Raw genomic sequence first — 26988 nt, 5'->3', positions numbered from 1 at the left:
TAAAAATATTTTGTGGAATAAATTAGTTGTTGTGAATAAAATAATAAAAAATATTCCGAGAATATTCTTTTTAGTGTAAAATTCAGATTTAATGGGTTGGAGATGAGTTTTGAATTTGGTGCAAAAATTACACTATTTTGAAGTTAGTGTGACACCAAGATAGCGTAATAGGTTAGAGATGGCCTTATAAGATTCAAAAAATCTCGGACAATAACTTTGACAATGTAATCTTTTAAATAAAATGAATATCTCTCGTATCATTTAAATTTCAAAAATTAATAACTTTTACTGAGCATCTCCAACGGATGCGCTATTTCAGCAATTTTCACCATTTTGACGCAAATATTTCCTCCAATCGAGCGTCATCCCCTGCGCCAATTTGGTGTGCAGCTACAGTACTGAGCCAGAATTGGCGCAACACTGTAGCTGCGCCATCTTATTATTTTTTTTTATTTTTTATTCAGTGCTGCGCCACTTCTCTTTTTCTTTTCTTTTATTTTTTAATTGTTTATTGTTTACTATCTTCATCACGCCTTGTTTTTTTTTTTTTTTAAATAACTTGGAAGCTTAAACAATAATTAAATTTGACAACTTTGAAGGAATCGTGTGAATGTAATTAATTTAATTGCATTAACGAAAACAAACAAAATTAAAAATATTAGTAAAATGGTAGAATAAATTATTTAAATATTAATATATTTATTTTATATTATTTATTTAAATTAATTTAATTAATAGTAATATAATTTAAGATTATATTAATATATTCTTTTGTATTTGTATTTTTGTGGAATTAAATTTGTAGATAAATTAAAAAAGTGGAGAATATTATATTAATATTATTTTTAGAGTAAAGTTTGAAATATATAGATTGGAGATGAGTTTTGTGTTTGATGCAGAAATTGCACTATTTTGGTGTAAAACTTGCGCTAAAATAGTGCAATAGGTTGGAGATGGCCTTAAACGTTTTATTTTATATCATATAATTTAAATTTAAAAAATAATAACTTTTATTTTAATTTATTTTGTTTTAAAAAACTGTATTTTTACCATTTGTCTATGAAACATACCTATATCGTGTATCATGATCCGTTATTTTCAATTATTGGGGAACCTGATAGATAATTTGTTCAACAAGAACGGAATTAGGTGCATAAGTATAACTAAATTATCTTTTAAGCATCTTGACTTTATTACTTTCTAATCAAACACAAGTTTACTGTTATTTTCCTCTTCTAATTAATTATGAATACTACTTTAATCATCCAATCTTGAACAATATTTTGGTTCTTACTGTGAAATCAAAATCATATATATATATATATATATATATATATATATATATATATATATTCCATCTTATCATTCCTGCAAGTTGAGCCCACACATAATTAGGCAAATAAATGTCAGATTAAATCCCAAAAAAATTAAATTTTTATAGTTATTTTTTTTTTAAAAAAAGTGTAAACTATATATTCAGCGTAATTTTTTTTGTTTTTAAATTTTTTTTAAAAAAAGAAAACGAAAAACGAAAAATCAACCTTAGGAGCTGTACGTGCTTGAGCTGTAAGTGTAGAGACTAGAGGAAAACAATCATGCATGACAATTATCTTTGCATTGACTCACCTCATGCGGATGAACAATACACAAATGTCAAAAAAAGCCCATTTTAAATGTTTTATTATCTTTCTTTAAATAGTATACGGATAATTACTAATGTAATGACAGTCATGTTTAATGAGTTATACATTTTAGTGAAAACATATTATTTATTTTATTTTTTTGAAAAAATATTTTCTTATAGAAATAATCGATATTTTATATATGACTCCCCACCACTACTTTTACTTCTTTTTACCGTAAAGATATTATCAAAACGTTATTTTCATTTCACCTCACTTGTTTTAATCGTTAGTGGAAAATATTTGCTTTAGCCGGCGAATATCTTCTAAATCGTACCTCCGGATACCGCATGGAAATTTTGACTACAATAGTTGTTTTGATAATGATTTTGAGGCATTTTCAATTAATTAAGTGATACATTACATTGGTATGTTTTTTTTAATGAATCTAAAGTTTAAATCATATAATTAGATATTTTAATATAATCATCAGATTATACACTACAAAAAAAACGCGGATAAGAGACCGACAAATCGGTCTCTAAGTCGGTCTCTATTTACAATTAGAGACCGATTAGAGACCGATTTACTCAGTCTCTATTACCTTGGTTGCTAATTATGGGAGACTGACACCAGGAATCAGTCTCTAAATCGGTGACCAAATTTATAATTTCAGTATCTAAGATAGAGACCGACTTTTTTATGTGGTCTCCAAATTAGAGACGGACTTTCTGGTATCAGTCTCTAAATTGAAGACCGATTGCATGGTATCAGTCTCTAATTTAGAGACTGACTTCGTAAAATCAGTATCTAATTTAGAGACCGAATTAAAATATCGGTCTCTACCGATAGCATAAAATCAGTCTCTAATTTGGAGACCGAATTAAAAATATCGGTTTCTAAATTAGAGACAGAATCAATATCACAGAATTTGTTCACAACCACCAGTAATCAAAGCACAACACAATATTGATATGCCACAAGTAATCAAAGCACAACACAACACAATATTCATCAACACCAACTTGTACGTATTCACAACAATCCATAATCACCAAAATCATAACAAAATATTCATAAACCAAAATAAATATTCATAACAACTATTCAAGTATGTCAAAAGATTTCCAAAACACAACTATTCAAGTATCACAACCATTCAAGTACAAAACGATTAACCATTTCTTAACATCTTCAAGTCAATCTAGGTGAAACTCAAGGTTGAGTTTCGTCAGAATCAATGGGCGAAGAGAAGTTTTCTAGTGACTGAGAAAACACCATACGAGCCATAAATTCACGCATCTTTTCCTCCAATTCAGTCAATCAAACTCTCAAATCTGTGTTCTCTGCCCTTAACTCTTGTATCTCGACAGATGAGCTATTCGGACGACCCTTACCCGTAGAAGTAGACATCGCATGAGGAAAGACAAATTTTTCTTGGTAGCCAAGCCCATAAATGCAATTTTTCTTCATCCCTCCAGCCACCTCGTAATATATGTCGTTCACGGTATCATGTAATGGAGTATGTGGCTCCTCCCCCTCTACAGCAGCTTGAGATACCTCGGCAATTCTTACAGTCATATTATCCGATGTAAAAATACATGTAAATTAGATTACAAAAAAATGTAATTCCCTCCGAAACTTATAATTTATATTAGCCTTATGGACAACTTAAATCTAACAAACTAAAAACATACCAGAATGTCACCACATAAATACATGGTTTTTTTCCTAAATACATAATGTAGGTAGCAAATAATGTCCACCAAAAAATAAGTGACATAGGGGCATGCAATGCTTAGGACAAATAATGGCCAGCAAGAAAATGACCCAATCCAAGAGATTAAAATTGTATGGAATTCCAGTCATACACGCCGGTGGAACCATGATTTATGTTCAAAAGTGTAAGAATAACTCGCTGAATGATATAAGCATCTATCTAAAGTAAGCAGTTGTACAATAATTTTTTAAGGCCTGAAACATTATATAGCTGAAGTTCGTTCAACTCTTTTTTCGAGTTTGACACTGCTGAAAATAAAATTCATCAAAAGACAGAGAGTATCGGATAGTAGCAGAAGATTACAACCGGGCAAAACCCATGAAAACAGAACTAATTAATGTTTCATGGCGAGTATTTAAAAATGACTTATCTAGAGAAAAGCCATCAGTGGCTGAAACAACACTCTCAAACAACCCACTTGGTTAAAAAAATTCAGAATTGAAGCCATATTATTTACCAATAACTTTTTAAGACTTACATCTATAGCCTGAGATCGAGCATCAACAAAAGTGCCATCCTTGTGACGATGTGTAATACGAAAGATTTCCCAACAATCAATTTTTCGTTTTAAATCAGCTTCCTGCACAAACAAGTTCAAATATGCTAGGTTGGTAATATCAACAAATGTAATATATCATTTTAAACTCACCATTTTCAAAGTATGCTCAATTACAGAGCGTGATCCAGCCGTGTGCTTAGTAATTCCAGTGCCCGGGCCAGCAACCTCGCTATTTCTATTATTTTTAGCAATCTCAGATTTTTTTTCCAATTTTCCCTGCTCCAAACAATCTGCCATGTAGTCCATACATCAATAGGAACTTGTACTGGTGGATGAATCCTTTTTTCTCCATTTGTGCAACAGTTTTTTGTATAATTCTTGACAATACAACTATCATGTTGCCTTAAATTGTTCCTCTTTCCCAGGTTGCCATGTATATAACTTCTGCAATGTTTAAACAAACAGAAACAAAACAAAAAAAAATATATATATATATATATATATTATTATTATTAATATTATTAGTATTATTTAACTTCTTACCAAAAACTCTTTGTAGTAAAAATCTTTTACATCCTCATCTAAATGTCCCCATGTATGCCCAGATGCATACTGTCGCAATTTGAACTTCGAAGTGATATATGCAGAAACCCTACGTCCATGTGGAATAAAACTGCAATGGAAAAAATTCAGCAGCATTTAAAAAAGGAAAAAAGATTAAAAATAATATTACACCATTTAAAGATAATTACAGACTTACTGGTTACCCATTACTTCAAGCTCAATCCGGTCTCCAACTTGTACCCGTGCAATGTCAGCCATGATGATGATGTCTGCAAAATCAAATTATAACGAAAACAAATTTGAAATATTACTCAATATCATAGAAAACTTCTGGACATTTAATCTGACAGTCTTTGTACATAAAATATATTAAAATTTAAAATATCATAGTTATCAATCATACAACTCAATATTTATCACAATCTGCATCATAATCATCAAAACTTTCCAATTTATCATGGTCTGACTCTATTACTACAGTAATCTCATCATCTGTAGACATCTCTTCATCATCTAATTCTTCATAAGTAACGTGTACATCTACAAGTAACTGTGATGTAGTTTGAACTTGTGAATCGACTGAATGTCCGCCTGCTTCCTCAAACTTTTTTAATCGAGTTAAACATCACACAATAAAAATTTAACTGGGCCTGAGCCCAATCATGAAGGTCCACTCCAAATATTTTTGAGGCCCAATCTTATTTAAATATTATATATATTTAAATCAAGCAGGCTCTGAATTTTACAAAAGCCCATAAAAGGTTCAAACCCGTGAAAACTCTCCGAATATCTATAAATAACTCAAGTCACCTCATTATTAAGGTACACACTTTCTTAAGCACTATATCGCTCTACTCTTGATTATTATTCCTTGAGTAATCGCTGACTTGAGCATCGGAGCGCCTTCGCCGGGAACCCTCTCGGCTCCTCTGACTTTGTTTTGTGACGTAGGAACAACCCACTAAAGATCTCCCAAGGGAAAGTACAAGGACTTATTCATACTCCGAACTTTGCAGAAGCAACGTGTAGAGTACAAGTGATTTTTGGCTACATCAGCTTGGCGCCGTCTGTGGGAAACCGTTCACTACATCATTGAGAACACATATTACTTCAAAAATTACTCAAGGAATATTAACAATGGAAACGCACCACCGAGTATTACTCTCACCCGTGAAGACTTGACTGCGCTAATTAAAAACACAGCAGGACTCGCAGCAAAAGATGCAGTTGCTCAGTACCTAGAAACCCGCAAGCGCAAAAGCAGCAAGAAAAAGGCTCAGACTGAAGGCTCGTCATCTCTTGACCTTAATAACGGAAAACCAAATAAAGATAAGTCTAAAGTGAATGATAAAGATCAAGGGGGGACCAAGAAAAATACTACTCAGAAAGACGGTGAAGCAAGTATTCATACAGTTCATGACATTTCTGGCAAAAACAAGATCACTAATCCAGCTCGAAAGGATGGATCTCGCACACATGTAACTGGAAAAAATATGTCCGCAATTTTGCCGTCACGTCGAAGCCCCTTCACTGATGACATATTATCTGAAGCATTACCAAAGGGAGTCAAAATCCCGAGCTTACCTGAGTTCGATGGAGCGAGTGACCCCCAAAGACCATATTGACAAATTCTACGCGAAAGCGGATTTGTATAATATCACATATGCTGCATACTGTAAAATTTTCCAAACAACATTATCAGGAAGAGCACTTACATGGTTCAATAAGTTACCCTCTGGATCTATTGCCAATTTGGAGCAACTTACAGACTGCTTTATCCAGCAATTCTCAATTAACAAAAAATACTCAAAAACAGCAGCATATTTGTTCACAGTCATTCAAAAAGAAGGAGAATGTTTGAGGGACTATGTTCGGCGATTTACTCATGCGGTGCACGAAGTCTTACACGTGAACCATGATTTGTTAGCTGGAATAATGCAACAAAACTTGCGTCATCGGAAGTTCAAAGAATCAATAGCGGGAAGGCCGCCCAAAAACTTAGAGGAATTATTGGAAAGAGCTGAGAAATACATACGGGTTGAAGAATCTGTAGAGCCACACTACTTGAATAAAAGAAAGAGAGAAGAAGATAAATCAGATATTAGAAAGCGAGACGAGAAGCGAACAGCACAGAGCCCCCGCCTCCAAAATACAGCCCTCACTACGCGTCTGACCGATATACTGGTAGTGGCTGAAAAACAAGGGTTGTTACGTACCCCTCGCCCAATGCAAAATAACCCAAAGCGCCAACGTTCGGACAAGTACTGCCATTTTCATAAAGATAAAGGTCATACTACAGAAGATTGCTTCAGTTTGCGAGCAGAAATTGAAAAACTCATAAAACGCGGGCATTTGGGAAATTTTGTGGACAAGTCCCGCGGTGAGAAGCGAGATGACAGGCATCGGGACGAACAACCAAAACGTGACTATCAAAAGCGACATGATGAAACTGGGAAACAACATGAACGAGCTGATGAAAATTTGCCCTCGGGACGGGTAATCGCCGTAATCACTGGGGGGCCTGCTTGTGGCGACTCGAACAATGCAAGAAAAGCTCTTCTGCGGGCAGCAAAAGGTACCAACAATTTATCTAGCCCCACATCCTTGTCGATATATGAAATTGGAACCATCCAAGATGGATTATCATTCAGTGACAAAGATATGGAGAACCCTCGGGGCACCCATAATGATATTTTAATTATCTCAGCCACAATCTCCAATTTTTGGGTAAAGAAAATTCTAGTGGTTCAGGAAGTTCAACCGACATAATTTTTCATGATGCATTCGTGAAGTTGGGTATTAGTAATGCACAGTTAGCTCCAGTCAACACTCCACTAGTTGGATTTTTCGGAGAAATAGTTGAAGCTTTGGGAGAAGTAACGCTTCCTCTTTCCTTGGGTTCTTACCCCAAAAGGTCTACTAAGATGGTGAAATTCCTTGTATTAAAGGATTCATCTGCATACAATGTGATATTGGGACGACCAAGTCTCAATATATTCCAAGCCATCGGATAGACATATCATATGAAGCTGAAGTTTCCGACTCCAAGAGGAGTAGGAGAAGCCATTGGTGACCATCGTCTAGCCAGAGAGTGTCATGCGGTGACACTACGGGATTCATCAGGAAATCATAAAAGACAAGTTTCTAGTGAGGAAAGAGCACCGAAACCTGGTAAAATTTTACGTGAAAACGGAATACACTTGGTGGATGAGGAAGCCGAGAGCAAAGAAAGAATAACAGCAACCGAAAATCTAAAGCATTTAGAAATCGTACCGAGTAATCCCAAGAAGACACTGAAAATCGGGACCGAATTACCTCCTGAATTGGAAGAGAAGTTGAAAAATTTTCTTGGTCTCAATTTGGACGTGTTTGCTTGGGGTGATGAGCCTCTGCCAGGAATTCTTCATGAATATGCGCTTCATCACCTCCGTGTTGATCCGAAAATAAGACTGATAAATCAAAAGAAAAGAGCATTTGGTCCAGAGAAAAATCGGCATATAGCCACTGAAGTGGAGAAACTCTTAGCGGCAAAGTACATCAGGCCAGTTTCATACCCAGATTGGCTTGAAAATGTGGTTTTAGTACCGAAGCCGGGAGAAAAGTGGCGTTTGTGTATAGATTTCACTGATCTCAACAAAGCATGCCCCAAAGATCCATTTCCACTCCCTCGAATTGACTTGTTAGTCGATTCGACAGCAGGATGCGAGCTGCTCACTTTTCTTGATGCATATCAAGGATACAATCAGATCGACCTAGCGCCAGAAAACCAGGAAAAAGCAAGTTTCGTCACTGATCGAGGAATTTATTGTTATGATGTAATGCCGTTTGGGTTGAAAAATGCTGGAGCTACCTATCAACGTCTGGTAAATACCATGTTCGAACACTTGATCGGGCGTAACATGGAAGTTTATATAGATGACATGCTCATCAAAAGTATTCAAGCATCTAATCACTTGGAAGATCTTGAGGAATGCTTCAGTATACTCAGAAAATACAGGATGAAACTTAATCCGGATAAATGCATTTTTGGTGTACGAGGAGGCAAATTTCTCGGTTATATGGTGTCAGAACGAGGAATAGAGGCCAACCCTGAAAAAATCAAAGAAATTTTAAACATGAATCCTCCGAAGAGTGTAAAAGGCATCCAAGAGTTGACAGGACGTTTGGCCGCCCTCAACCGATTTATCTCAAGATCTGCAGACAAGGGTTTACCATTTTTCAAAATGTTGAGGAGTGGGAAATGTTTTCAATGGACAGAAGAGTGTCAACAAGCATTTGACGAGTTGAAAGTGCATCTGACCTCTCCGCCGTTGTTGGTAAAACCAAACGAAGGTAATACCCTGTTGATTTATCTGGCAATATCTGCGAAGGCGGTAAGTGCAGTATTGGTCTCTGAAGTAGGACGTGAGCACAAACTAGTTTATTATATAAGTTGAACTTTACACGGAGCAGAATTAAGATATACAAAGATCGAGAAACTGGCACTGGCTTTGGTAACTGCAGCGAGAAAACTACGTCCTTACTTTCAATCTCATCCAATAATTGTACTCACCAATCATCCTCTCAAATAAATTATATCGAGTCCTGAAGCATCAGGAAGAATGGTTAAGTGGGTTGTTGAACTGAGCCAATATGGAATTGAATATCGCCCGCGTCCATCGATTAAAGCACAAATTCTGGCTGATTTTTTAGTAGAGATGACAGTAACTCAAGAAAAAAGCTCCACCCAGACATGGATGGTTTATGTCGACGGGTCATCAACCACTACAGAAAGCGGTGTAGATATAGTTGTGGAGAGCCCACAGGGAGATAAATTTCAATATGCCGTCAAATTTCTATTCCCTGCAACGAATAATGAGGCAGAATATGAAGCTTTTATCATGGGAATTAAATTGGCCCTGTCCGTCGGAGCAAAAATACTGACGATACACAGTGACTCCCAACTTATCGTCAGTCGGGTTAATCAAAATTATGAAGCGAAGGAAGATAAAATGCTTGAATACCTCACTCAAGTGAATGAGCTTCTCTCGCGTTTAGACAGCTATGATATAAAGCAGATACCTAAAGGGGAAAATGAGTCAGCAAACCGCCTTGCCAAGTTAGCAAGCTCGTTGGCCAACATTGATAATAGGAAAATTACATTCCTAACTTATGACAAGGAAAAAACTGATGAAAGTGATGTTACAATCTTCTGTGCTGACAGCGAAGAACCTAGTTGGAAAGATGAAATAATCGACTATTTGAAGCAGGAAAAACTACCTGCTAACCAAGTCGAAGCTCAAAAACTTAGAGTGAGAGCTGCTCGGTTCACGATCATTGACGGAGAACTGTACAAAAGAGGTTTCTCTTCACCTTACCTAAAGTGTCTAACGCCAGCTAAGGGAAACTATGTGCTCCGTGAAATTCATGAAGGAATATGTGGAAATCACTTAGCTGGCAGAGCTCTCGCGGGGAAAGCATTGCGCCAAGGGTAATTTTGGCCAACGATGAAGCAAGATGCTATTGAGTTAGCAAAACATTGTCACACATGTCAAGAGCATGCTAACTTCCATCACCAGCCAGCTACAATCTTACAGCCCTTGGAAAGTCCTCTACCTTTTTCTCAATGGGAAATGGATTTGGTAGGTCTTTTTCCTCCTGCTACCGGACAAAGAAAATTTCTGATAGTAGCTGTGGATTATTTCACCAAATGGGTCGAAGCTGAACCATTGGCCAAAATATCCGAGAGAGATGTAATCAATTTCTTATGGAAGAATATAATATGCAGATTTGGCATTCCTCAAACCTTGGTTTCAGACAATGAAACTCAATTCTCTGGAGCGAAGATAAAATACTGGTGCAAAGGACTCTTTATCAAGCAGTTCTTTACTTCTGTAGGGAATCCTCAAGCAAATGGGCAAACCGAGGTCACAACCGGACCATTCTACAGCACCTCAAAACACGCCTAGGCAATGCCAAAGGAAAATGGGTGGATGAGTTGCCAAATGTTTTATGGGCATATCGAACCACTCCACGCTTTTCAACTGGAGAATCTTCTTTCAACCTGGCCTACGGAGCGGAAGCTATGGCTCCTGCCGAAATTGGAGAGCAATCATGGCGAGTGAAACAGTACACTTAATCTAGAAATGACCAAGCCCTCCGAATTTCATTGGACTTGGTGGATGAACTGAGAGATGAAGCTACGACACGAGCCGAGAGATATCGAGCTTGTATGACTAAAGCATACAATGACAGAGTCAAACCAAGATCTTTCCAAGTAGAAGACCTGGTCTTGAGAAAATCCGACATCTTGAAGTATGTGGGTAAATTAGACACAAAATGGAAAGGCCCGTACAAAGTAATTGAGATTGTGAATATGGGAACATATCGCCCCCAACATTCAGATGGAAGAATACTTCTCAGACCTTGGAACGTGGCCAACCTGAAAAAGTTTTATGCATAAACTGCAACTCTCGCCAATAATAGGTTAAATCTACCTTTTTTTTTACTAGCATATTTTCTTTATGTTTTGATACTACAATTTTGTTATGTAGTTTTCAACTAATATGATTATTTTGTTATACAAGCAGATCACTTTTTCGAAAGCTTATCATATCTCCTCTCCTATACTAACGCTGTAGAGACCCTGCATGGAATCACCTACTAACTGGCAACTAATAACATGCATTAAACTTAATACATAAAATAACTTAACAGAGTAAAACATGCGGAAACAAAACCATAATTTACATATCAGCTTAGTATCATAATCTAGGCTTAAATCTGTAGTGATACAACCAAATCGAAAACTTAAATATCGAATCCTGCTGTATAATAAAATCCTCAAGGATCCTGTTCCCTAGTCCTGCCTTGAACTACCAGCTCCGTCCATCCTGCGACCTGCCCCATGGAATAGGGTGTCCAACATAACAACTAGGACGTGAGCGCTAACGCCCAGTACATAAACATGAGTAAACATATGTATATAATGCATGCAACATGATGACTGGTACAGGGTCATCTGAAAAGTCATGCTCAGAACCGGCGCCACATGAGTGTTGCCACTGCATGGATCAACCTCTGGGTGCAACCACACTTGTCTAGTACACCAGAGTAGACAGACATAAATGCCCCCGCCGTCGCAGTACTCTCAGTGACAGACTATCGAGTATAGAGCTGAGCAGCTCTATAGTCAAGTATAACAAGGTATAGGCTCAACGTGTATATGCACATGACATATGAATATAGAAAGCAGTAAATCATATATCATGCCATATAATAATGCCAAATAAATGCAATATATAAACATGTATACTCGCTGGCAATCTCAGTCAATGTGTACGTACCTTTAGGCTAGTTCAAGTATAATAGGATCCTAGGTTCCAAGCCTATATTCAAAAGTTCACTGTATCACTACATAAATTTTATAAGCCTTAACTAAGCTAATAAGTACTCCCAGAACTTAAATAGATTCATGGACCATACCTTTGTCCGTAGTTAGCCCTTTGAAGTCGCTAGTCCCGGATGACTATAACCACACCTTGGTTATTCCATAACCTCTATTATAACCGATAGGGCCCTCAAGTGTATATCTCACACTATATAACTGTAGAAGGAAACTCGGGAATTCGTATTTCAAAATAAAATCGAACGAGCCCTATTTATAAGCAAAACTCCCGGCCAGGATCGGAACTTCTGATTTTGGGATCGGAGCTTCCGATCCAGCTCATTGCATGCATGCAAGACACGCCAAGATCGGAACTTCCGATCGGGCAATCGGAGCTTCCGATCTACTCTACGTTCAACACTTGTCAAAACTCGTGACTGAGTCATCGAGCATTGCTGGCAGCTGGAGATCGGAACTTCCGTTCCAGGATCGGAGCTTCCGATCTCTATGATTCCGATGAGGTTCCGAAGTGGCTAGGATCGGAGCTTCCGATCTGGGTTCGGAGCTTCTGATCCGGCCCAAAGTCAAAAGCCCATTTTCCCTTTCGAAGTCCAATAATACTCCGAAATTACTAACCCTTAATCATGTTTAACATATTATTATCTTAAAATGGAATCTGGGTTTCTACATTCTCCCCACCTTTAGATATTTCGTCCGCGAAATAACATCTAAAGACAAATCAAGATAACAATATGAAACATTCAAACCATGTTTTATTACAACAACTGTAATTACAACTACATGGTAATCAAAAATACAAAGCAAACAACTCAGGATATTCTACTTGCATACGACTTTCAGTTTCCCAAGTTGATTCTTCAACGCCTCGGCGCTGCCACTGTACCATCACAAGTGATATAGTCTTGTTCCGAAGAACTTTCTCCTTCCTGTCTAGGATACGGATTGGTCGTTTAACAAAAGACAGATCTGGCTCTAGCTGAATATCAGTAGACTGAATCACATGAGATTCATCAGCTATATACTGTCGAAGTAAAGACACATGAAAAACGTTATGTATACTGGAAAGATTTGGCGGTAACGCCAGACGATATGCAACATCTCCGATCTTCTCCAGTATCTGAAAAGGCCCAATGAAACGAGGAGACAACTTGCCTTTCACGCCAAATCTCATCACCTTCCTAAAAGGTGATACTCGAAGAAACACATATTCACCAGGCTCAAACTGAAGTGGCCTACGGCGAATATTAGCATAACTGGCTTGTCTATCTTGAGCAACTTTGATCCTATACTTGATCAAATCTACCTTGTCCACAATCTGCTGCACCAATTCAGGACCCTCGACTTGTCGTTCCCCGACTTCATCCCAGAATAACGGAGTACGACATCGTCGACTGTACAATGCCTCGAAAGGTGTCATATCAATACTACGATGATAACTGTTATTGTAGGCAAATTCGATCAAAGGTAACTGATCCTACCAAGATAAGCCAAAATCCATGACAGAATAATGTAGCATATCCTCCAGCGTACGAATCATCCGTTCTGACTGCCCGTTAGTCTCCGGATGATATGCAGTGCTCAAACTCATAGTGATACCCAACGCCTCCTGAAAACTACCCCAAAAACGTGAGGTAAATAGCGGGTCTCTATCGCTGACTATGCTCACTGGAATCCCATGTAATCGCACTATCTCCCGGATATATAAACATATCATGCGATCATAAGAATACTCCCGATTATAAGGAATAAAGTGTGCTGATTTTGTCAAACGGTCAACAACGACCCAGATAGCATCACACTGACGTGACGTCATAGGCAAATGGGTAACAAAGTCCATAGTCACGTGCTCCCACTTCCATTCGGGAATCTCAAGATTCTGCAGTAATCCACCTGGTTGTCGATGTTCAGCCTTGACCTGTTGACAAACCAAACATCTCGAAACAAATTGATACACACTCCTCTTCATCCCTTTCCACCAGAATCTAGTTCGCAAGTCCTTATACATTTTCATGCTTCCAGGATGAACTGATAATCGACTCCTGTGAGCTTGAGAAAGAATATTATTCCTGAGCTCCGCATCATTAGGTACAATTACTCGATTAGATAAGCACAATAAACCATCTGCCTGAAAATGAAATCCAGATGTATTAACTCCATTGGCTAGACGTGCCAAACGCTGAGTCTTAACATCAGATATCTGAGCATCTCTGATCCGAGAATACAATGCTGGCTCAGACAAAATAGTATACAATCGAATCCCATTTCTCCCTTTCTTGTGCTTGAGCGTAAAACTCAATGAACAGCACTCTTGAATCATATGAGATACTTCACTAGTCTGAAGTGCAGAAAGTCTCACCTGCCGACTCAAGGCATCAGCAGTAAGATTAACAGAACCTGGATGATATTTGATTTCACAATCACAATCCTTCAGAAGATCCATCCAGCGTCTCTGTCGCATATTCAACTCCGCCTGAGTGATTTTAGACTCTTGTGATCCATGAATATCTCAAATTTCTCGCCATAAAGATAATGCCTCCAAATCTTGAGCGCAAATACTATGGCGGATAACTCGAGATCATGTACTGGATAATTACTCTCATGCATCTTTAACTGTCGAGAAGCATAGGCAATAACATGTCCATGCTGTGTCATAACACATTCTAACCCCTGACCAGAGGCATCAGTATAGACAACATAACCTCCTGATCCAGAAGGTAGAGCTAGCACAGGTGCAGTAGTAAGACGTCCACGCAGCTCGTGAAATGACTCCTCACAATCCGAGGACCATATGAAGGCAACATCTTTCCGAGTAAGCTGAGTCAAAGGCCTGGCCAACTGTGAAAAATTCTCGATGAACCGACTGTAATATCCAGCTAGACCCAAGAAACTACGAATCTCAGCAACCGTCGTTGGACGAAACCAGTTCAGCACTGCCTCTATCTTACTAGGATCAACAGATATCCCTTCATTAGAAATCACATGACCGAGAAACACTACCCGATCAAGTCAAAATTCACACTTGCTCAATTTCGCATACAGCTGCTTATCTCGTAACGTCTGTAAAAAAATCCTTAGATGATGTGCATGCTCATCCTTGTCATGAGAATAGACAAAAATATCATCAATGAAGACGGTGACAAATCTATCCAGATACTCTCGAAATATCTGATTCATCAGATTCATGAAGACTTCCGGTGCATTCGTCAAACCGAATGGCATCACCAGAAATTTATAATGCCCGTATCTGGTCCTAAAAGCAGTCGTAGATATATCTGAGTCTCGTACCCGCATCTAATGGTAACCAGATATCAGATCTATCTTCGAGTAAACAGAAGTACCCTGTAGTTGATCAAACAGATCATCAATCCGCGGCAAAGGATACTTATTCTTGATGGTGACACGATTCAACTGCCTGTAATCAATACATAATCGCATCGATCCATCCTTCTTCATGACAAACAAAACAGGTGCTCCCCACGGAGAAACACTCGGACGAATATATCCCTTATCAAGCAGATCCTGTAACTGCTGTTTCAATTTCTTCATCTCTGATGGTGCTAGACGATAAGGCGCTCGGGATATAGGCGTAGTTTCTGGTAGTAAATCAATACCAAATTCAACCTCTCGCATCGGAGGAAAACCAGGAATCTCATCAGGGAATACATCAGGAAACTCGCTGACAACGGGTAACTGATCAACACCCGTACTACTCGTGGACATATCAACTGCATAGATGAGGTAGCCATCCCCACCTGACTTCAAGACATAAATTGCCTTCAGAACCAAAACAAGTGGCATCGGAGGTCGCGCACCCTCACCATAAAAATACCAGCTATCACCCTCATCCGGATGAAACTGTACCAGACGCTGATAACAATCCATAGTAGCGTGATACAAAGTCAGCATATCTATTCCCAAGATACAGTCAAAATCTACCATCGCTAATATCATCAAATTAGCTGCTAACACATTACCCTCAAATTCCAGAAGGCAACTGATCACTAGACGCTTAGTTACTATCTCTTGCTCCAACGGAGTATATACAACTAAATCCATATCTAATGCTACATAAGGTAATCTATATCTCTTAACAAAGCGACTAGAAATAAAGGAATGCGATGCTCCAGTATCAATTAATACAAGTGCAGGAATACCACATAACAAAAATGTACCTGCCAATATGCGATCGCTTCCCTCTGTAGCCTGCTCCTGAGACAGAGCAAACACCTGCCCTTGAGTCTGGGGACGATAACCAGAAGAACTCTGTGGTGCTGGCTACTGATGTGGAAAAGTAGAAGCCTGAGATCCAACTTGTGATCCCGATCCACTAGCAGAACCCATGCGCTGAGGACAATCTCTTCGCAGATGTCCCTGCTGACCACAAATATAACAAGCACCAGTAGCTCTCCGACATGAAGCTGCAGGATGCTTTCCTCTACAATGGCTACAGAATTCCTCTTTCTTCTTCTTCTTCCCAAAACGGAACATACCTCGTGAACCACGAGATCCAGATGAAGTAGTAGGAGTAGAAGAAGACGTAGGTCCAGATTGCACAACAGATTGAGCTCGAGACTCAAAAGATCCACTAGGCTGTCCTGGCATCATCAACTGTGCCCGCCTGTTGCTAGTCTCCACAAGATGGAAACGGTTCACCAAAGTCTCAAAAGATACCGGGTCATCACAGACGACAACCTGAGAGTAGATATATTTGTTCAAACCTTGTAGAAAGATATCATACTTCGATGCATCACTCTCATTGATATGAGGACTGAAAGGTAGCAGATCAAGAAATCGTTGCTGATATTGATCAATAGTCATTGATCCTTGCCTCAGAGTAAGCAACTCCATAGATCGTGCTTGGCGAACAGCCGGAGGAAAATATAATTTCTGGAATTCCCGACAGAAATTCCCCCAAGTCACCTGTCATCTCTGAATACGTGCCTGAGCAGCTTTGGCATCCCACAAAAAACGTGCTCGATCCTCTAGAACAAATTCTAGAACTTCCAATTTCTAATCCTCAGTACAATCAAAAGCACGAAAAGTACTCTCGAGTTTAGACATCCAACTCCTTGCCTGTTCAGGATTCTCGCCTCCCACCAAGGGTTTCGGTCCTACCTGCATGAAATTATTGATAGAGTAGCGACGTCTACCCTCATGATGACGATGTTGATCATCATGATGGTGGTGATGACGATGATGATGACCACCTCCCTGGCCAACACTACCGTGACTCTCGTCAGTCATATCCTGAAAAGAATTGCATATTAAAATCCTAAATGCGCAAGAATTACTCAAGACTAAACTAAATCCCAAGTACTAATCCCAAAATCTAAGCATGCTCTGATACCAAAAATGTAGAGACCCTGCATGGAATCACCTACTAACTGGCAACTAATAGCATGCATTAAACTTAATACAGAAAATAACTTAACAGAGTAAAACATGTGGAAACAAAACCATAATTTACATATCAGCTTAGTATCATAATCCAAGCTTAAATCTGTAGTGATACAACCAAATCAAAAACTTAAATATCGAATCATGCTGTATAATAAAATCCTCAAGGCTCCTGCTCCCTAGTCCTGCCTTGAACTACCAGCTCCGTCCATCCTGCGACCTGCCCCATGGAATAGGGTGTCCAAGATAACAACTAGGACGTGAGCGCTAACGCCCAGTACATAAACATGAGTAAACATATGTATATAATGCATGCAACATGATGACTGGTACAGGGTCATCTGAAAAGTCATGCTCAGAACCGGCGCCACATGAGTGCTGCCACTACACGGATCAACCTCTGGGTGCAACCACACTCGTCTAGTACACCAGAGTAGACAGACATAAATGCCTCCGCCATCGTGGTACTCTCAGTGACAGACTATCGAGTATAGAGATGAGCGGCTCTATAGTTAGGTATAACAAGGTATAGGCTCAACGTATATATGCACATGACATATGAATATAGAAAGCGGTAAATCATATATCATGCCATATAATAATACCAAATAAATGCAACATATAAACATGTATACTCGCTGGCAATCTCAGTCAATGTGTACGTACCTCTAGGCTAGTTCAAGTATAATAGGATCCTAGGTTCCAAGCCTATATTCAAAAGTTCACCGTATCACTACATAAATTCTATAAGCCTTAACTAAGCTAATAAGTACTCCCAAAACTTAAATAGATTCCTGGACCATACCTTCGTCCGTAGTTAGCCCTTTGAAGTCGCTAGTCCCGGATGACTATAACCACACCTTGGTTATTCCAGAATCTCTATTATAACCGATAGGGCCCTCAAGTGTATATCTCACACTATATAACTGTAGAAGGAAACTCGGAAATTCGTATTTCAAGAACGAGCCCTATTTATAGGCAAAACTCCCGGCCAGGATCGGAACTTCCGATTTCGGGATCAGAGCTTCCGATCCAGCTCATTGCGTGCATGCAAGACACGCCAGGATCGGAACTTTCGATTGGGTGATCGGAGCTTCCGATCTGCTCTACGTTCAACACTTGTCAAAACTCGTGACTGAGTCATCGAGCATTGCTGGCAGCTGGAGATCGGAACTTCCGTTCCAGGATCGGAGCTTCCGATCTGGGTTCGGAGCTTCCGATCCGGCCCAAAGTCAAAAGCCCATTTTCCCTTCCGAAGTCCAATAATACTCCGAAATTACTAACCCTTAATCATGTTTAATATATTATTATCTTAAAATGGAATCTGGGTTACTACAAACGCTTACTTACGATGTAAACGTCATAGACCCTAGCAATCATAAAAAAAAAAAAAAAATTTCCAACAATAAGAGGCTTGGCCAGCCCCATGGGACATTTGAAATTATTGCGCTGCAAGAGTTCAAGACAAAATAATAATATTATAAGTACCGGGATACCTCACCACGTACTAAGTAGGTTTAGGACTTTCCCATGAGACAAAATCTTGGGAGACTGATCCCCTCCCAAGTACTCCAATATTAAAGCGATAGTATTTTATTCATCAAACAAGTATGCAATAGCAAATTCAAAATACAAAAGAGATATGATAATCGACAAAATTGAATATATATATATATATATATATAAAGAAATTATTGTTTTTCCTTTGCTCCTCCACCAACTACTTACTTACTCAAAAAGAACAGACAAAGTCTATGACTTTGACTTTGTTACAAAAATAAATTTTGCCCAAAAGTGGCAAGAAATAATAAAAGCTAAACTGCTCCACGGCTCCAAAGAGTAGTCTCCATGTAGCTTCGACACACACCGTCATTATTGATTGTATAAGCTAAAAATTCGAACGCAAAGCTTCGATCATCTCCTCATCACCCAGACCTCCCAATAAATTTCCTAAGGCTGGGTCTAAGTCATCTTCAACTCTTTCAAATGCAGTCCTAGGCTCCGGAATTTTAGGATAAATCTTCATAATAATTTCCTCCGGAACTAATTGTGTTTTTCGCAATTCTTTGCGACAATCCACTACAACTTCATCATGAATAACAATCGCCCGCTGAATCACTTCATCTCTAAAAACTGTGGATGCTCGATAGCCTTCAATCGTTTTTTCTCCGGTACTTCGCAAAAGACTCTTGCCTACTGTCGAGTTGAGAAAGTTCTCTCCGGTCTCCAATTCATGGGAATATTTCCCCTTAAGTTGCTCCATCTTCTTGCACAAGGCATCGTACTTTTTGGATTTTTCTTTAAGTTCCTTTTGCGAATTGAGAAAATCATCTTGAGCCTTAGTGCTTTCCTCACCAAGTCTTTGGCACTCACCCCTTAAGGACGTCATCTCGTCATCAAATTTTTTCTCGGAATTTTGAGACCTCTCTTCTCGAAATTGAAAAGTGTGAGCAAACGATAAAATTTGTAAACACCCATAGATAAAGACTATTATTTACTACATAAAAATTATAACAAGTAACAAACATATAATAATATACCTGGAAGGCAGACGAGGCAAGAGACCGAGTTAATACTTTGGTAGGCTGAGGCAGTAGATGCAACCTGTCGTGATCTCCAATGTGATTAGCTCCGGTTCTCCAACCAATCTCTGGATCCTTCAAATCCCAAAAATAGCCAGCATTATTCCTATGATTCACACCCTCCAAGAACAAGTGGCGACCCTCATGGGTGTCGGGAGGAACTGTTCGTTCATCATCACGTCTTCTTTTTGGATTTATTCTACCATTATCATTCTACCTAATACGGGTATCACGGTCAGCATCATTTCTTCTACCACCATTCCTTCGGTCCCGAGCGTCAGTATTTCTAGATGGAGGACCAAAACGATTGACACGGTCGGATGGCCCGGGAGAATTCCTCCTCCTTGAAATCCCTTGGGAATTATGATTACCTCGATCCATTGGTGACTCTTTTCTCGACATCTTTGACGAAGTCTTCTCGTTTTTCTCTATGCAAGCGCGAACCTCCGCCAAACTTATTTTGTCACCTACAAACAAACACAAAGAGAAAAGAGAGAATGATCAATAAATAAATTTAATAAATTTTAAATTAACACGAGTAGAAGAATCCCAAGAAGACGCAAAATACAGTTATCAAAATTCAACTTGGACAAAGCATTACCATTAGGAACCAAACTCCTAGGATCGACTAGTTCATCAAAAAGACCTAAGGATCGACAGTCAAGCTGCAAAGTGCGATGAGTTTTACCAAGTATGATTTTTCTAGGCCCCGGACTCCAACTCATGGGAACCCCCCCACTATAATCCCAAACGTAAAAAAACTCCAATCTCCACGCACTCTTTGGAGACGAAAAACGGGATAAAAATTTACAGTCCACACGAGGTTGAAAATAAATATAAGAGTCGTGCATAGAACGACGCACCACGAAGAGCGAGAAAAATAGCTCCGTAGTCGAAATCAATTGAATTTCGCTCATTCTACGGAGAAAACATGAAAATACAAGGATAGCCCCTGGGGTCAACTGACTAAAACTCACACCAAGCCTACAAACAATTTCTATCAAAATGGCATTAGGAGGAACCGAAAACCCATAATTAAAATACTCCAAGTAAACGGCGAAATATCCCGCAGGAGGGCACTGACAAGAATCTTCTTTTTTTGGAATTTTCATAATATGTTTTGTCAATATGTCAAGTTTCTCGCATGAGGTTGAAATTTCGAATTTCCCAATACACACTCCTCAACCCCCTCCGATAAATCTCCGGATCTACTCCTTTCACAATAGTCAAATTTATTAATAATTTTTAAGGGGGTCGGACTCTTCGGATCACGCGAAAAGAGGGTGTCTAAATCACTTAAAGGAGGAACGTGCTCTTCAAAGTCACTATTGTCACTATACTCCGTGCGAGCAGATAAATTTTTACTCCGATTCGCCCTCAACAAGGATAATACCTTGCCCCGAAACGGACGTCCTGCAAAAATATATATATTTTAAAAATATATATATACTTCATTCTCTTACACATTGCGATATAATTAATCAAGTGATAATATTTTTAATATTTGATAAGAGAGTTCAATGTAGGAAAATCAAATTCTCATAATTTTAAACAACAATAGAATAATTATTATCAAAAGTATAAACACATAATAATTGCAAAGTAGTAATAAAGACACGATATATTGTATATGCATATGTGTGTATATGTGTATCTATCCATCCCTCTCACGGCCCAAAGAGTTCATCGTCGTGCCCTTGCCGCCGCCGCCGCTGGATGGCCGCCCAGTCACCGCCGCCACCGCAGCATCGCCGCCCAGTCGCCGCTGCCACCGCAGCATCGCCGCCGTTGTGCATCCATCACAGGTCTGAGAGCGCCGCCGCGCCTCCATCACGAGTCTGAGAGCGCCGCACCTCCGCCTTCTTCGCACTGCATCGCCGCCTCTCCTCCTCGTTCCAAGTCTAGCCAGGCCTCCCCTCTCCTCCAGGTCTAGCCAGGCCGCCGCCTCTCCTCCTCGTTCTAGATTTAGCCAAGCCGCCGCCTCCCTCCCTCTGGATCTGCATCGCCGACGCTTGTTGCTTCTCTAGAGTCACACGCCATCGCCTACTGCTCTCCTAGCCTCCGTCGCCGCCATCGGCCGACCGATGGTCCCAGGAGATGGTGGAGGATTGGATAGAAAGGATCCACACAACATATACAAACACAGTATATTCATCTTTTTTACGTTGAGAGAGGGATAGAGGAGAGAGAACAATGTGTATGTATTAACAAAATTAAAGGCACATGGGGAGAGAATTGGTCTTTACCTGTCATGAGATTATTTGACCTTTGCTATTAAGTATCGGCATGCAAATACTGCAATCACAACTCAGAAAGTTCAAACTAAGTTAGTAAGTTGTGACAAAAATATACAGCAGTGTTGAATTTATAATAGTCGTAGCTGATGGAGTTATACTGGGTTTCTATAATTAATATTCTGGTAGGACTTTGATTCCTATCCAATTATACCGTAATTATTATTCTTCCAGGATTTTAATTTCATTGCATCACAGTCCTACTACTATTATAAATTCAATATTAGTTCTTGCCAATTAAATTTTTGACAATACTCCGGTAAAAATTCTACTCTCGGACCTCTCCACACACGCGACGCCCGATAGTGGGGGGGGCTATGATAGGTTATACCTAAAAATTCAACTGGGCCTGAGCCCAATCATGAAGGTCCACTCCAAATATTTTTGAGGCCCAATCTTATTTAAATATTATATATATTTAAATCAAGCAAGCTCTGAATTCTACAAAAGCCCATAAAAGGCTCAAGCCCGTGAAAACTCTCCGAATATCTATAAATAGCTCAAGTCACCTCATTATTAAGGTACACACTTTCTTAAGCACTATATTGTTCTACTCTTGATTATTATTCCTTGAGTAATCGCTGACTTGAGCGTCGGAGCTGCTCTGACTTTGTTTTGTGACGTAGGAACAACCCACTGAAGATCTCTCAAGAGAACGTACAAGGACTTATTCATACTCCGGACTTTGCGGAAGCAACGTGTAGATTACAAGTGATTTTTGGCTACATCATCAATCATACAACTCAATAGTCATCACAATCTGCATCATAATCATCAAAACTTTCCAAGTTATCATGGTCTGACTCTATTACTACAGTAATCTCATCATCTGTAGACATCTCTTCATCATCTAATTTTTCATAAGTAACGTGTACATATACAAGTAATTGTGACGTAGTTTGAACTTGTGAATCGACTGAATGTCCCCCTGCTTCCTCAAACTTTTTTAATCGAGTTAAACATCACACAATAAAAAGTTTGCCTGACACTCCCATTACCTAAACTTTAATTCTCTATGTTATAACTTGTAATTAAGCTACAATTCGTATTTACGGGAGCGTCTATCTTGATGAAATAAGTGAACGTTTTGGTAAATATTCAAAAATTTGATTCCTTCTATCAATGTTTTCCTAAGTAAGTTTGTGCGATAGAGATTATCTAATGTTATTTATTTGATTGACGTGATTTTTAGAGTATTGTGTTAACATGAAATTTATCTAGTGCACGTCCAAAATAATAATTAAGTTGTGAATTCTAATGCCATTAAAAATATTAAGCTTTTATTGACTATATTGTAGTGCATGCTAATTATTGTCCAATGTCATAAGTCGTATAAGTAAAAAATAATTATAATAATAAATGATTTGAGTACGTCCAAAAAAGTTTGACAGACAACCTAAGTACGTATAGGTGTTTTTTCCAACTTCTATTTAATGCTTTAGATATAAAATTGTCATTAAGAAGACTTTAACAAAATGCCCAAATCCATAGTTCTGACTAAACAAAAGTTCAAATGATGCCCTTGAATAGTTGAATGGGATGAAAATTCAAACCAAAGATTTGTTCAAAAAAATTAAAATATAAAATCAAACCAAAGACCTAATCCAACACACCAAACTAATTGATATAGAAATAAGCTGCGGAAGTGCAAGTTCCCACACCAATTCACTTAATTTACTCGAGACAATTCATTTTTTATTCCTTACTGAAAAGACCTTAACAATTAAGTTTGCAGTACGTATCATTCAATGTAATTAATTTTGGATATAAACTTTGAACGTTGACATGATATGTAGAAAATATTAAAAATTGAAATGATTATGTAAAGATTGTGAAATAATGTAATAATTAGCAGAACAAAAAGTAGATAAGGAAAAGTGAAAATATTATGATTATGTTTGGAATGTGTTTAACAAGTCCTGTCCAAGCAAGAAGTTGTGCTCTTTAGTGGAGAAAACTCCCAACTCCAATCGTTATGTTTTTGAGTTTCAAGTTGAATAAATAAAATCTTACAGGACCATTCCTTTTAAAGAAAATTAAAAAAAAAACAGAAAGGCATATGAATATATGATCATTAATTGATGTATAATAATTAATATCTACCAATATTATACATTTATTTTTCTCAAAAGTAATTTGAATAAAATTTAAGAAATTAAAATAATTAACTTCTAGATAATTTTTTTGTCGTGTCTCTAAACACTTGTATTTCTATATTTACGTACCATCTATAATAACATACTTATAGTTAGTTTGAGTTGTAACTTGTAAAACGAAAATCAATTCAAAGATAATAATATTTTATATTAATTCTAGAGCATATCTACAATTGCATAAAGTGTTAATTCATGCATTTCAACGTAGCCACCTTAACAGTGTAATTTTCAAAAGGGAAATTAGGTAAAAGTGATTAAAGAATAAAATATTGTTCTAAAAAAAATCAACTATATACGCGTTGTACATAGCCGAATTGAAGTACAACTCTTTCTTTCCCTATAAATTCAGAGCCTAAACCCTTTGTGATCCATCATCAAATAATCCTTTGATTTTTCTCGAAGCTAAGAAAATCTTTTTTAAAAAAAGATTTTAATCATGTTGGCTTCCGTGAGTTCATTTGGCAAGCTTTTGAAGCTTATTTCACTTGTATTTTTGTTGTATAACATGCCATGCCAAGCACAGTTATCCCCAACATTTTACGCCACAACGTGCCCAAATGCACTAACTACCATCCAAAACTCCATCCGACAAGCCGTGTCCAGAGAACGTCGCATGGCGGCCTCCATCATTCGTCTCCTCTTCCACGATTGCTTCGTCCAGGGATGCGACGCGTCGCTCCTACTCGATGAGACGGCCAGTCAAAGTGAGAGAACTGCTTTCCCTAACGTTGGTTCTGTGCGAGGCTTTGAAGTCATTGAAGCTGCTAAGAGTGCTGTCGAGGCTATATGTCCTGGAGTCGTTTCTTGTGCTGACGTACTCGCGGTAGCCGCCCGCGATTCATCAGTTCTCGTAAGTATTACTATATATATATATATATATATAATTTGTACGTACGTTTGGGTCAGATATAAAATGCATCGATTGACATTAATCAAAATTATTAACGTTTATTATATATAAATATGAATTAACTTAATTAAAGGTTGGAGGTCCAACATGGCAAGTGAAACTTGGGAGAAGGGATTCAACAACTGCTAATCGTGCACAAGCAAACTCAGATCTTCCTGGTCCTGCTTCAAATCTTGACGTTCTTATATCAAGATTCGCAAATAAAGGACTTAACCAAAGAGATATGGTAGCCTTATCAGGTAATATTCAATCTCGCCATGCAAATATATATATATATATATATATATATATAAATATAAATATTTTTTCTACCATACGAGTTTTCTGCTAAAAAAATGGTCACTCGTAAATATGAATCCCTGATATTTTATCTTTAAAAAAAAAGAAGATAAATGACTTTATTTATTATATATATATATATGATGGTCTTGGTCTTTGGATTAAGATTTGTATAATCATTATTTCTTCGGTACAATATAGCTAAGGTCAGCTTGATATTATCAAATCTCCACACCCCTAGCTCGCCCTTTTGGCATAGTTCCTTGTCGGCCAATGATGGTCACGAGACACGACCAATTGCCTAATACGACATAAAATAATATAATATTAAACGTAACACAACAAAGAATTTGAAAACATGATATAAATCAATATTATATGCGTTACATTTATAATATATATGTGCAGGATCACATACAATAGGCCAAGCTCGATGCGTGACGTTCCGAGCTCGTATCTACAGCAACGGAACCTCGGAGCGCATAGATCCGGGCTTCGCCAGCACACGTAGACGGGGATGCCCTCAAAGCGGCAGCGACAACAACTTGGCACCGCTGGATCTGGTGACGCCGGTTTCCTTTGATAATAACTACTTCAAGAATTTGGTACAACTAAAAGGACTTCTTCACTCGGATCAAGTTCTTTTCAACGGTGGATCGGCAGACAGTATTGTTTCCGAATACAACAGTAATCCTCAAACATTCGCGAATGATTTTGCAAGTGCCATGGTCAAAATGAGTGATATTTCCCCGCTTCTCGGAACAAATGGAATCATCCGAAGGGTTTGTAGCTCCATCAACTAATTAAGTTGATCTAGCTCTCCGCATACACATATACGTACGTATAGGATTTTCATACTTCCCCTGTGTTTGTATCCGGCCATTTTCAAATAATGTATTGGTTGTGGACTACAATATAATTTGTCTTCATGTGTAAGTGTAAATCGAATAAGAGGTTGTTCAATGGTTTGTAATAAAAACAACTTCGTGTTCCTAATTTTTTTATCATTATATTATTAATGCTATTTCTTGAATGAAACTATATATATATATATATATATATATATATGGAATTACTGATACATCGTAGATATTGTTTCTTTACACAAGATATCAGCATAGAGAAAATAAAATAGTTATTGAAATCATTGAAGGCCTAAATACTCATAAAAGATCATTTCGGATTACTTATTGGACTCTTGTTTCCCTCTTATTAATTTCCCTCTAATCAGGATTATAATGATTATAAAGATGAAAAGAATAGTTGATGATGCCAATTTCCAACTCAATGTTTTGACCTAGAACAATGATTAGCCGTCATTTTAATAATGTTATTATTTTTTATAATAAACTGAGGAATTGACATTGACGTGATTTCTGGCATTTATTCGTTGACAAATTTAATTTGGGTGTTTTGCAATATTATTCATTAAGTTCCCCACCACTAAATACATTTCACATTTATCACTCAAAAAATCAATATTCGTAAAATAAAAAATACTAATAATATCCAATATAA

At 38.0% G+C, this 26988-nt stretch overlaps 3 protein-coding genes across 3 annotated transcripts; all 3 read left to right on the top strand.

The window, feature by feature from the left end:
• The first annotated feature begins 6058 nt into the window (after nt 1–6058).
• On the top strand, nt 6059–7479 carry LOC140878263 (uncharacterized). Its single transcript, XM_073281862.1, has 2 exons — nt 6059–7192; nt 7258–7479. Exons 1-2 carry the CDS (start codon nt 6059–6061, stop codon nt 7477–7479), a joined length of 1356 nt encoding a protein of 451 aa, XP_073137963.1.
• Nucleotides 7480–9066: 1587 nt separating this feature from the next.
• LOC140878262 (uncharacterized) lies at nt 9067–9939 on the top strand. The gene has a single exon (XM_073281861.1). The coding sequence runs from the start codon at nt 9067–9069 to the stop codon at nt 9937–9939; it is 873 nt and encodes a 290-aa protein (XP_073137962.1).
• Nucleotides 9940–24648: 14709 nt separating this feature from the next.
• LOC140880158 (lignin-forming anionic peroxidase-like) lies at nt 24649–26462 on the top strand. The gene is made up of 3 exons (XM_073284340.1): nt 24649–25131; nt 25265–25430; nt 25879–26462. The coding sequence occupies exons 1-3, from the start codon at nt 24718–24720 to the stop codon at nt 26271–26273; spliced, it is 975 nt and encodes a 324-aa protein (XP_073140441.1). The 5' UTR covers nt 24649–24717; the 3' UTR covers nt 26274–26462.
• Nucleotides 26463–26988: the final 526 nt, after the last annotated feature.

The sequence above is a fragment of the Henckelia pumila genome, chromosome 2, assembly GCF_033568475.1.
Source record: "Henckelia pumila isolate YLH828 chromosome 2, ASM3356847v2, whole genome shotgun sequence".
Classification (NCBI taxonomy): domain Eukaryota; kingdom Viridiplantae; phylum Streptophyta; class Magnoliopsida; order Lamiales; family Gesneriaceae; genus Henckelia; species Henckelia pumila.
The sequence above is the reverse complement of the archived record's forward strand: the minus strand, read 5'-3'. Positions and strand labels throughout refer to the sequence as shown.

Bases quoted from the DNA above. Each gene is read 5' to 3' on its own strand.
- LOC140878263 (XM_073281862.1), top strand. From the start codon at position 6,059: ATGGAGCGAGTGACCCCCAAAGACCATATTGACAAATTCTACGCGAAA. The intron at 7,193-7,257 runs GTAAAGAAAATT...GCATTCGTGAAG, and splicing joins CCACAATCTCCAATTTTTGG to TTGGGTATTAGTAATGCACA.
- LOC140880158 (XM_073284340.1), top strand. From the start codon at position 24,718: ATGTTGGCTTCCGTGAGTTCATTTGGCAAGCTTTTGAAGCTTATTTCA. The intron at 25,132-25,264 runs GTAAGTATTACT...ACTTAATTAAAG, and splicing joins CCCGCGATTCATCAGTTCTC to GTTGGAGGTCCAACATGGCA. The intron at 25,431-25,878 runs GTAATATTCAAT...ATATATGTGCAG, and splicing joins AGATATGGTAGCCTTATCAG to GATCACATACAATAGGCCAA.
- LOC140878262 (XM_073281861.1), top strand. From the start codon at position 9,067: ATGGTTAAGTGGGTTGTTGAACTGAGCCAATATGGAATTGAATATCGC.